We start from the raw sequence: 12,725 nt of genomic DNA, 5'->3' as shown, positions 1-12,725 counted from the left end.
CCCATCCTGTACACCTCTCCAAACAACCGTTCACACCATTAACAGCTCCTGCAACCCGCCCTGAACACCTCTCCAATCAAGCGCTCTCACCATTCACACCTCCTTCATCCCCCCTCTCCCCCACACCTGCAATACAGATCAGCGAGGATGCGGTGCGCCAGGTCTTCCGGAAGCAGAAAAGGAAAAAAGCACCAGGCCCAGATTGTGTTACAGCAGCCTGTCTGAAATCCTGTGCTGGCCAGCTGGCCCCCATCTTCACAAAGATCTTCAACAGATCGCTGGAGCTGTGCGAAGTCCCTTCATGCTTCAAACGCTCCACCATCATCCCCATCCCAAAGAAACCCAAAATTACAGGACTAAATGACTACAGGCCTGTGGCTTTAACATCCGTAGTCATGAAGTCATTTGAAAAACTGGTGCTGGCTCACCTGAAGGACATCACTGGACCCTTGCTGGATCCTCTTCAGTTTGCCTACAGAGCAAACAGGTCTGTGGACGATGCAGTAAACATTGGACTGCATTGTTCTGCAACACCTAGACAGACCGGGAACCTATGTGAGGATCCTGTTTGTGGACTTCAGCTCGGCTTTTAACACGATCATGCCAAACCTCCTCCTGCCCAAACTAACTCAGCTCTCCGTGCCCACCTCCGTCTGTCAGTGGATCAACAGCTTCCTGACAGACAGGTAGCAGCTAGTGAGGCTGGGAAAATACACATCCAGCACCCGTACAATCAGCACCGGAGCTCCCCAGGGCTGCGTTCTCTCCCCACTGCTCTTCTCCCTGTACACTAATGACTGCACATCTAAGGTCCCCTCTGTCAAGCTCCTGAAGTTTGCAGACGACACCACACTCATCGGCCTCATTCAGGACGGTGACGAGTCTGCTTACAGGCAGGAGGTTAAAGAGCTGGCTGTCTGGTGCACTCTCAACAACCTGGAGCTTAACACGCTCAAAACAGTGGAGATGATCATGGACTTCAAGAGAAACCCTCCTGCACTCCCCCCACTCACCATCATGAACAGCACTGTGACTGCAGTGGAGTCATTCAGGTTCCTGGGCACCACTATCTCTCAGGACCTGAAGTGGGACATTCACATTGACTCCATTGTGAAAATGGCCCAGCAGAGGTTGTACTTCCTTCGCCAGCTGAGGAAGTTTAACCTGCCACAGGATCTGCTGAAACAGTTCTACTCCACCATCATCGAATCCATCCTCTGCACTTCAGTAACTGTCTGGTTCAGCTCAGCTTCTAAATCTGACCTCAGAAGACTACAGAGGGTAGTCCGGACTGCTGAGCGAATTATCGGTACAACCCTCCCATCTATTCAAGAACTGTACTTATCCAGAGTGAGCAAAAGGGCTGTTAAAATCACTCTGGACCCCTCACATCCAGCACACTCCCTCTTTGAACTGTTGCCATCTGGTCGACGCTACAGAGCACTGAGCACCAGAACGACCAGACACAGGAACAGTTTCTTCCCTCAGGCAATCCATCTTATGAACAGCTGATACACACTGAACACACTGCACTTTATATTTATATACACATACACTTCATTTATCTAACACACATACTTAGTATACACTTAAATTTTGCACATAATATACATGTACATACATAACTGCATTTTTGGAATATACCTGCCTACAATTGTCAATTTGTATATTGTCATTTCTTATCTACTTATTTGTATTTTTTGTATTTTTATATTCTTTTATTATGTGTTTTATGTTCTGTCGCTGTCATTCTGTTGTACTGCGGAGCTTCTGTCACGAAAACAAATTCCTCGTATGTGTAAACATACCTGGCAATAAAGCTCATTCTAATTCTGATTCTGATTCTGATATTTGATGTGAATAATTTTTGACCTCACAGACGTCGATTATAAGCAAACAGCTTAACGCTGCTTAATGTACTGAGACAGTGACTGGAAACACCATTTCGTTTTTATACCTCACTGATCATAAAAACTTTCTCTGAGCCCTAAATGTCTTAGTCTTGTATACTATACTAAAACAACAATCAGTAAAAACAGCATTTCTGTAATGCTTAATGGATATGCCATCACTGTATGCTTGTAGACATAGTTCATGATTTATAATCAAGATTTAAAGTCTCTCTCTCTTTCTCTCTCTCTCTCTCTCTCTCGCTACTTTTTAAATCTGGACAGGGCTTGCTTGTTTGTTTTTAAAATAAAAAAGTTCTATTTTTGGCAAACATAAAAGACTTTTCACACCAAAAGTGAAATGAATACGCCTCAGGCTGAAGGAAAAGTAAATTTACATCCGTACAGTAGAATGCAGAAGAATTTCAACAAACCTCAGCAATAAAAAAGACACAAATATTTGTCTAGAATATTTTTTGCTCATTAGTATGTTTAACAATTAATTATTGTAGATTTGCGTCGTATTTCTATTTTATTTTCTTTTTGTGAGTGAGATTAATTAATGCATATTCATATTTATTTTAGAAGTACAGTAGTGTTAATTTCGTCACCTATTTTTAATTTAGTCTTAGTCTTAGTCTTGTGCCAAATGTCCTTGTTAGTTTTAGTCATATTTAGTCATTCACATATCTTTTTTTGTTAGTCAAGTTTTAGTCGACTAAAAGTCTTGTCATTTTAGTCTAGTTTTAGTCAAAAGAAAACTCAAGGTATCTTAGTCAAGTTTTAGTCGACTAAAAGTCTTTTAATTTTAGTCTAGTTTTAGTCAAAAAGAACAATATATTTTAGTCTAGTTTTAGTAAGAAAAAAATGTAGTCTTTTTTTTTTTTAAATAACACATTATTACTGAGATTATTACTTATAAACATTTCACTAAAAAAAGTTTAAATGTCATAATTACCTGATAAAATACACTTGTTGAATGCAAATGTTAAACGTGTCTGGTTTTCAATTTCTGATTTAGGAGACACATTCACAAATGATTAACCTGTTCTGAAGAGTATTTTATTTTAACCAACACAATTCAAAAGCTGGGGCCCAACAGACTCCGACTGACAACTTAAGTTACAAAGGTTTTTAAAACTGTTTTGGTTGCCTTGTGTCTCATGTTTCTGTTCAAATCAGAAATAAAATAAATATACTCAGAAAAACTGAAAAGAATAAGCCTACTTTACTGTGGGCCTAAAATACAACCTATTTACAGTCTAGGTTGATCTTGGGAAATAACAAATAAGATTTAACAAGGCTTTTTAACTAGGCTCAACAATTAACAGTTCTGTTGTTACTACTGCTGCAACAGAAAGCAAAATCCAAACCATTGAGGGTTATTCAAAATAAAAAAATAAAAAAAAACTCTGCGAATCACAAAAGTATCAGTGAGAACACTTGTTTAAACAGTGCATACACTCGAGCTTGACTGCACATCAGATTTTTTACTTTATTGATACTGCTTTTAATCGTAATGCAACGGACCGGTCATCGGGACATAAGCTGTCAGAGCGAGCCTGTGCAGCGACAGGAAATATAATCTAACACAAAAAGCCTGCCTAGATGGTGGACTTGCGACCAGGATTTTTTTTTTTTTTGAGCGCCGTGTGAACGAATTCTTTCTAACGTTACGCACACAAACTATTTTATTTCTTGATAACAGACCGCTGCAAACAATAACACACCGTTGCCATGAAAAACAGAGCGTTGCCATGAACACACAGGATTCTAACCGTAGAGACGGAGCGCACTATTTTCTTTTTTCCCCGAAATTCTTTGTCCGCAGTGTTTCCCATCAGTTATGATGACACGTTCTGACTTTTTGTCAGTATCATTGTACTTAAAATGTGACCAAATATCGAACCTCTTCCTTCGACCTAGCATGTCGTCGTCGCTTGCTCATCACTCGTGTTCGCTTTGGGTGTTGTGCGTTCAGCAGTTTTGTGTTGCAGCAACAGGAGAATTAGACCTGTAACTTGAGCAACAGCGGGAAGCCGCAAACTCGTTCTGAATTTTTAAAGGCGTAACAGTTGATGAAAAAGCAGAGATGATTGTAGACGAAAATGAAGAGAGATTTTATCTTAGTTTTTATTTTTTGCAAAACATTTCTGTCTCGTCTTTTTTCGTCAACAATAATGCATGTTAATTTAGTCTTAGTCAGCGTTTTTGGACAGTGGTGCAGTCTTGTCATCGTCTCGTCTTAGTCATGAAAAAAAAGGTTGTTGACGAACATATTTCGTCTCGTCTGACGAAATTAACACTAAAGTACAGTAACATTTTTCTCTCAACATGGAGAGCTGTCAATCAATAAACTTGAAAAAATTTCTTCAAATTTTACATTGTGGTGTATTTTGTAATGAGTGTTATCTACTAATTGGAACTGAAACTAGAAATTGTAACCATTTGACCCTCAAGTTTCTGCAAAAATGTCATGGTGTAATATACTGTAATTAATAAATAGATCATAGTCACCTTTGGATGGTTTACGCTTAAAGGAGATCTTCCTTTGACTCTTGGTCTCCTCTCCGTCTGAATCACTGGCTGGTGAATATGTGGCCTGAGCAGAAGATCCCAACAACAGCACGCATTCATTTCATCTATTTTTTTTATGCATAATTTCTAACTGTTGATGGGAAGTACCTTTGAATTCTCGTCCCGTAGGTTAAAGGTCAGCTCCAGATTGGTGAGGAAATAGTCAGCAAACTCTGGATACATGTCCAAAACCACCAGGAGCTCCTCTCTCTGGATGGTGTGCAGGTCGCAGTAGCTGAGCGCTCGCACATCTGCGTTCGACTTCCCAGGCTTCGCGTACAGATGGATCATCTCGCCAAATATGTCATTCTTACCTGGAGAACACATTCAGACACATTCAGGTTTGGCATATCATGTATACAGATGCATGATATGTTTGGACATGTCGTTGATCATTTGCACAACTGCTGTGTCACAGAAGCCACATCACGCTGTGCTCCTCAGAGGTCGCTCTGTATTGCATTTGAAAGCATGCGTCTGCATAAATCTGCATGAGATTTCAGATGTTGGTTGTGTCTCTAAACTTGTCTGTGCAAGCGGGGTCAGTTTAGGTCAGAATCTGTGCAGGCTGGATTATAATCGCTCGCTCTCTCTGCAGAGATTATGAATCAGATGATGTCAGCCACAGTATATGCTCTCTTCTCGACCTCCTATTGAATAACAACTAGTTGGTCTCTTGCATTTCTTTAAAGGATTCATCGTCAGGGTTTCTTCTTCTCCTTAAATCAAGGTACAATTACTTGAGTTGCAAAGTAAATATATTATGTCTTTTATTAAAGTTTTCAGAAATTGAAAACTGAAAACATACAAAAATAAATAATACCTTTAATTTATTGTATTTATTATTTATAATTACCAAGCCAACATATCTTATTTGAATTTAGTTAAGCTAAATGTACTAAAATTTAAACTGAGATAAAAATTAATAAAAAGTATATTGACATATAAAACTGACAAAACATAAAACTACTAAAACTTTTACATTTAATTCAAAAATAAAATTTTTAAAAATAATCTCACCATCTCAGTAAAACTTAAATAACACTGGTTTGAAGTTGTACTTTTAAACTTTGAAGTGCTGCTAATACAATTCAGTATATATACATTTACATTTAGAGGACATACTGACATATTGTGTTTAATTTATTTCTTGCATTTTCTTTTTAAAGCCTTAAATGTACCTTCATAAAGCCTGCAGAAACCACGAGAATACAGGAATTTACTTGTTCTTTTGATTTAAAATGTTTTTAGTGGAACAGTAGATTATGTTCACCTTAACTCTCCATAAACATTATACTTCAGAAACTGTAAGGATAAAGCCTGACTTACAGAGGAATATCTTAAGAGAGCATGTTACTGTAATATTTTCTGAATATTCAGTCAGTTTTCTTTCTTTCCTGTATGTTTGTATACCGAATTGTGATTAGTCTCGTGTTCCTTGCATATACTTAATAATTTATAGCTGCCTTTATTATATTGATTCTTGTGTGCATTTGAGAAGAAGATGTGTCGAGTAACATGACAGCTGTGAAGCAGCATTTCTTTACTGCACAACCAAAGAAATGTATTAAACAATGAAAAACCTAACCATAAAAAACTGTACATAAGTCTAGGTTATGTAATATTTTAAAATGATATTAAAGACTCTTCTATTGGATTGTAATATATTACAGTTATTAATCTTGTAATATTGTTAAATATTATATAACAAAAAAATTGTTCTGTCTGAAAAAAAAGAGATATAAATAATATGCATACATAAAATACCCCTGCTCTAATATTTTTTATTAAGAAACCACTTTTATCACTTATAAATGAATTTTTTAATCTGACTATAAATGTCTCTTTTGACCAATTTAATGTGTCCTTTATGAAAAAAATTAATAAATAAATTATATATATATATATGTGTGTGTGTGTGTGTGTGCCTCAACCTTCACTCTATTTTTGAAGCACTGCTATTTCTTTCAGTAAATGCAAAAATTATTTTTTTTTTAAACTGTCATATATTATAAAATGGCAAAAACTTCACCAAAATAGTGCACCAAAGTTCAGTCAAGTTAAAAACTATCTCAAAATCAGCGGGTTCTCAGCTGGGACGTTTTCCGGCTAAATGTCAGGCCCTCTGAGCGATCCTGCTTTAAATAAGAGAGACGTGACCGAGCTGCAGGTGACATTCAACTCAATCGGCTAAAACGCATGACACAGCTGTTCATGAGGGATCTGACACCTCTCTCTACCTCGGTGAAGAAATGTGATGTCCGCAACACTGCTAACTCCCATAATTTATTAAAAAACAAGCAACGTTTCGACCCTCAGATCTTCATCAGGCTTAATATCAATGTGAAGTGAAATCACCTTTAAATAGACACAGGTGATCACCTTAATTAGACACACACAAATACAAGTCATGTGACAATTACAAGTCATAATAACCCCACTCATTACTCAATTAAGGGAACAGTTGTATGGAGAAAACAATCAACATACATAGCCTACATGCAGAAACACAAATGCACTCATTGTAAGCATGGCTCGAACACAAATGTACTCATAAGAATGGCTTTATGTCAAAATCTTCATTAAGACCATAAGGAGATAATGTGTCTAAATAGTAAATCCAAAACGTTTCCCGTTGGAGACAAACATTGGCACATTATTGATTCGGACCCCAAACTAATCAGAGTCTTCCCAGAAAAACCTAAGCTTATTTTTAAGCATGCTTCTAACTTAAAAGACCATCTAGTTAAGTATGATATACGTCCACAACTTACAACTCCTTTTTTTAACATGATAGAGGGTAATTATAGATGTGGAAGTTGTGCCCAGTGCTCGTATAGGCTACGCATAAATGTAAAAATTTTAATCATCCACACACTGGTAAGACACTATCTATTCGCGGCACCATTACATGTAGTACCACACATGTTATTTATTTAATCCGTTGCCCATGTGGCTTATCATATGTCGGTAAAACAACGAGAGCGCTACGGACTAGGATCAGTGAGCACAGAAGCACCATCAGAACAGGAGATGAACGTAGTCCTGTTGCTGCTCATTTTAAATTAGCTGGGCATAATGTCAGCGCCCTTAGATATATTGGGAGCGGGTCAACAAACCGTTTAGAGGAGGTGATCATGGTAAAAAGCTTCTCCAACGGGAAACTTTTTGGATTTACTATTTAGACACATTATCTCCTTATGGTCTTAATGAAGATTTTGACATAAAGCCATTCTTATGAGTACATTTGTGTTCGAGCCATGCTTACAATGAGTGCATTTGTGTTTCTGCATGTAGGCTATGTATGTTGATTGTTTTCTCCATACAACTGTTCCCTTAATTGAGTAATGAGTGGGGTTATTATGACTTGTAATTGTCACATGACTTGTATTTGTGTGTGTCTAATTAAGGTGATCACCTGTGTCTATTTAAAGGTGATTTCACTTCACATTGATATTAAGCCTGATGAAGACCTGAGGGTCGAAACGTTGCTTGTTTTTTTTTATAAATTATGGGAGTTAGCAGTGTTGCGGACATCACATTTCTTCACCTCAGTAGTCCTTCTGTGTCCAGCACCTGCCAGAAGGTGGGATGTGCACACAATAACTCTTTTTAACCTCTCTCTACCTCACCATGAAGAAGCAGACACAAAGCATTGTGGGGAGACGAGAGATGAGTAGCACTTTCTCTCTTAATGGATCCCAAGAACATTATGAAACGATCATTCAAGGTTCAACGTGAGTTCAACAGCATTTCAGCACAGTCACTTTGTGAGGTTTGAGACCTTTTCCCCCCTGGCCGTCTGCGCTGTTCTTTGTTTTGACCCTATTATGTCACCGGATCAGCCAGCAGATATTCATCTGATGAGAAAAGTGCTTTTAAACGGTGCTGGAGCTCAGAAACACCTGGCAGACACGCGCTGCTCTCTGACATCAGAAGGAAAAGTGCTGGCTAATTACTGTTGCCATTAACTGCTCAAGTTAAGCTCGTACGGCTGCTGTTTTACACACACAAACAAATGACTGGAAGATTGTATTGGGAATAACATACTACCTTTGTACTCTGCAGACTATCTGTGTGCAGTGATCGGGAGAAATCATAACGCTCATACCGCGGCTGAAGTCCTCTACATGATCTAGAGCTGCCTTTAGCCCACAATTTATGATATTATTGCGAAATTTGATTGATTTTCATCTTTACCCATTTAAGCAGATGGAAATATGACTGAAAAATCCACCGAGGTCATTACCAAGATTTGCACAGAGTGACCTGAATTGCTTTAAGGTCTTTTGCTACTACTACTAATACCCTATCCCACAATGCAATGCTTATGACTTAACCTTCCATTTTCATTAGCTGTGATTTTAACATTTCTGATGCATTATTTTATTTGACTGGCAAAAGTTTACATTTCTAAATTGAATCATTTTACACTGCGCTGTGTTTATGATGTAGTAAATAGTGATAGACTGATTAATGCATGATTTCTGATTTCAAATATTTTAGTGTATAACATGCAAGGGCGTAACTTTGGGTCTACCATTGGGGGGGTTAAACTCGCGGCATATTTATTTATTAATTTATTGTATTTTCTTGTGTAAAAGGTAACATGCTAATTTGCATAATTTAATTATGCAATCCCCCCCAAAACGGGTGACTGTATTGGAGCAAACAGCAGTTACAATTCAGTGACATTGGTTCTACACAGTCCCTGGCACCCTCTGGCTTTACCTCATAGGACACTGGCAAACGAACATCTAGCCAGCCAACTCCAGTCAACAAAACAAATCATCAGCTAACTCAGTGTTTCTCAAGCTTTTCTGCCATTCCCCACTTCAGAGGTAGGAAAGGGTTTCGAGCCCCACCTGTCCCCAATCACCCCAACAAAATGTTAATAAACTAGGCTTTAAGTTTAACTGTTAAAATGTATTTTATTAACATCACATTTTAAAAACTTAACATCAAATAACAGCATTAAAAAATTTCAAATAAAGAAAATGAAAGTGCAATTATATTATCACTTTGCATGAAATAAGACTCAAAATTAGATTAAAAAAATAATAAGTGTTTGCATTTAGCTTCTGATAACATCAATACAAGTGTGGACTAACATTAACCTAGTTGTGCTTTGATTCATTTTGACACTTTGCAAAATCCATGCAAAAAGAACAACAAAAAAACAAACAAACAAACAAAAATAAAAATAATCTCAAATTGAACCAGAGGTGGTAAATTCCTAATAATGTACGTATTTTTTTAGGTATTTTAATAAGATAGATACCTAAAATACGTTGCGCATACAGCTCAAGTAATGCGATCGTTATAAAGGTGTTTGAACAACAAAACACATCCACTTGCACATATTTGACAATCGGAATATCAGATATATCCTGCTATAGCTAACACATTTGTGAAATTTTGAATAAAAAAGGAAATAAAAGCAGATCATCAGTCATTCAGCACTATTGTGGCTACGGTGTGACAAGCAATGAATAGCGCGTCTCCATGGGAACCATAAAGCGATACTACGATCAATAACGGTAGCCTTGAAATACTTTTAAACTTACGTGTGAAGAGGTTAAGTAACGTCAAGGCTTACATTTAAATGTGTCTTTGTTTTGAGTGTATGGTCAATAAATAACGGAATTTAAAAGATGGGCACAAAACCTGTTTGTCATGTTTCTATTCCCCACACTTTGAGAAACGCTGAGCTAACTTAACAGCTAACTTAAGGGTACCTCCGTTTGGTCAGGATTTTTCGTTTTTCTTTTTTTTTTCTTTTTTTTTTGGCTGGTGTCGACAAACAATAAAAAATCGTTGTCTGGCTGCCTTTCGGTGTCCTTTTCATCTTTCCGTCAGCTTTCTCCAACCATTCATCCCATCGACTGCGCAAAATAGTGAACAAACTTGGTACAGAAAGCGGGTTGGGTAATACCAGAGACTTTGGTAATACCAAATCGGTGCGGTGGGCGGGGGGTACATTACAGATTATTTAAAATATGATACTATCTTTCTTGCTGGCAAATGAAATTAATAAAGAAAATGAACAAAAGTATTCATTCTGAATATTTCATATCTATTTTAATCTGAATGATGTGATGATATTGGGGGGGGTTATATTAGCTGGATCTGATTTTTGGGGGGGTCATGACCCCCGTAACCCCCGTGCAAATTACGCGCATGATAACATGTAAAAATAATGTAAATTAAATGTATGTACACTGCTGTTCAAAGGTTTGTGGTCAGTACGATTTTTTTTAAAATGTTTGTTACTGTTAGGGGTCGGGTACTGAAAATAACCACCCCTTCTGCCACCCCTAAATTCCAACATACATTTTGCTGTTTTATATAAATGCATTCATTTAAATGATTATATATATATTTTACAAAATTGTAATGTATATTTTAAATAAATACAAAAGGTTATTTTACTTAAAGAAAGAAATTGATAAATGACAAAAAAAAAATCAAAACCACTATAACTTTAAAAGTAAAATGGAAAATTTTAACTAAAACTAGTGTGTATATATATATATATATAATATGAACAAATTAATAAATTAAAATTTTTAATCTTTTAAAACTTTTAATCTTTCAATTTGTGTACAAAATTTACTGACCCCAAACCTTTGAGTGGTTATGTAAATTTGTGTATTTGTTTTATTTACATTGTATCATCCTGTACTACATATATTAGCCAGAATCTAGCATCTGCCATTTAAAAACCCATATGGTCGACCACTGCTAGTAATCTAGTATCCAGTCCATTCAGATCTGCCACAATCTACAGTGTTTTCTTTTGTTCTTTCATATTCTCTAATGTTCAGTTGAAATCTATAGACTGGTGGCTATAAAAAGCCCAGTCCAGCTTTGAGCCTGTGCAGTGAGTGCTTTGAAGATACCAAACACATCCAACAGGAGCCACTTAAAAGAAATGTCAGGAACCCCTTCTTATCAGACACTGGTTGGAGACACAATGCAGAAACCCAGGCTTATTTGTAGAAGAGAGAACAGTAATGTATAGGTTGCAGGAGGCAGGCTCGCGTTTCTAACCGCTGCATTGGTAAACAACATGTCGAGGCAGAAAGTCCTCCACAGGACACAGCTGTGACGTGCTAATGTCTGCAGGACGCTTTCAGAAAACAGTCTTTTACTTAAACATCCAGCAAACATCCATCTCAAGATACCAAGAGCACAATGAGAGCTAACGAGACAATGAAAGAAATAATGCATGCTTTTAAAAATAGTCTACCTTTGATTAAAAAAGTCATTTATAAGAGGAAAATGGACTCCTTAATTTAATATCTATGGCAGGAATATTCATTTGAAGGTAGGTTAGGTGATTTTGGAAAGGCTAGCAATAGCAAGCTAGCTTTGAAAGCATAAGATCTCACCCCTCCTGCAAATCACTCTCCAAAGCCACGCCTCCTAAACACACAACCACGCACATAGCCCTTTGCTGTTGCACAGTACACATACCATATACAATTATTATATATTTTTTTTAGCATTTTTTTCTTTCATATGTGCTTATATGGGCTCCTTATATCATTTGGTACTTTGGTGTCCTTTTGGAGTTTCTAAATGTCCTTTTTTTTTTAAAAGACATCTAAATTTATCTTGGAAAAAACCTGCAGAAAATACAGAATTTTGAGAATCACCCTTCAATCCTTTGGTTTACTTTGCTGGATACAGCAAATAATGACAATACTATATGATGTCTTGCATTCTTAGTCATGGATTATGGATTTTATATAATGTCATTTTCCTTCTTTTAAAACAAGCTCATGTTCTCTTACCCAGTATGGCCACCACTATGTCGTCCTTGAGAATCTCGATGGATCCTCCAGACAGGAAGTAGAGCGCGGTGAGGACGTCCCCGCAGTGCATGAGTGTATCTCCAGGAGGAACATGGGTGGTTTTGAAGCGCATGGCGAGAGCACGCAGACATCCTTGAGTTGCACCTCTGAAAGCTTTACACCCCTGAAGGAGACTGTGGTTCAGATGGAGACAGATATCTGCCTGTAAACACTCAGGAAAGCCTTTTAAGACCTGCAGAGAGAGATGCCAGAGTGAGGTGACACTCGAGGTGAAAAACACTCTATCAGCTCCATCACTGAAGATTACAGCAAGTGCCTTCATTAGTGCAGACGTTATCTACACTTACACTCTTTGTTGTTCTGTAATGTTATGGGCTCTGTTCCAAACCATAGAGCGATGCCTTACTGTTCAGCACGTGAAACTAAAAATAAATAGAAC

At 37.3% G+C, this 12,725-nt stretch overlaps 1 protein-coding gene across 1 annotated transcript in view; it reads right to left on the bottom strand.

Moving 5' to 3' along the window:
* Positions 1-12,725, bottom strand: part of LOC132153206 (potassium voltage-gated channel subfamily H member 7-like) — a 101,100-nt gene that overhangs the window by 16,158 nt on the left and 72,217 nt on the right. Inside the window, exons 9-11 of the mRNA XM_059562549.1 lie at positions 12,266-12,518; positions 4,575-4,780; positions 4,407-4,491 (exon numbers count right to left, since the gene is read on the bottom strand). Of these exons, the coding sequence (XP_059418532.1) occupies positions 4,407-4,491; positions 4,575-4,780; positions 12,266-12,518 (544 nt within the window). The remainder of the gene's footprint in view (positions 1-4,406; positions 4,492-4,574; positions 4,781-12,265; positions 12,519-12,725) is intronic.

The sequence above is a fragment of the Carassius carassius genome, chromosome 11 (assembly GCF_963082965.1).
Source record: "Carassius carassius chromosome 11, fCarCar2.1, whole genome shotgun sequence".
Classification (NCBI taxonomy): Eukaryota; Metazoa; Chordata; class Actinopteri; order Cypriniformes; family Cyprinidae; genus Carassius; species Carassius carassius.
This window is presented reverse-complemented; position numbering and strand designations above follow the sequence as displayed.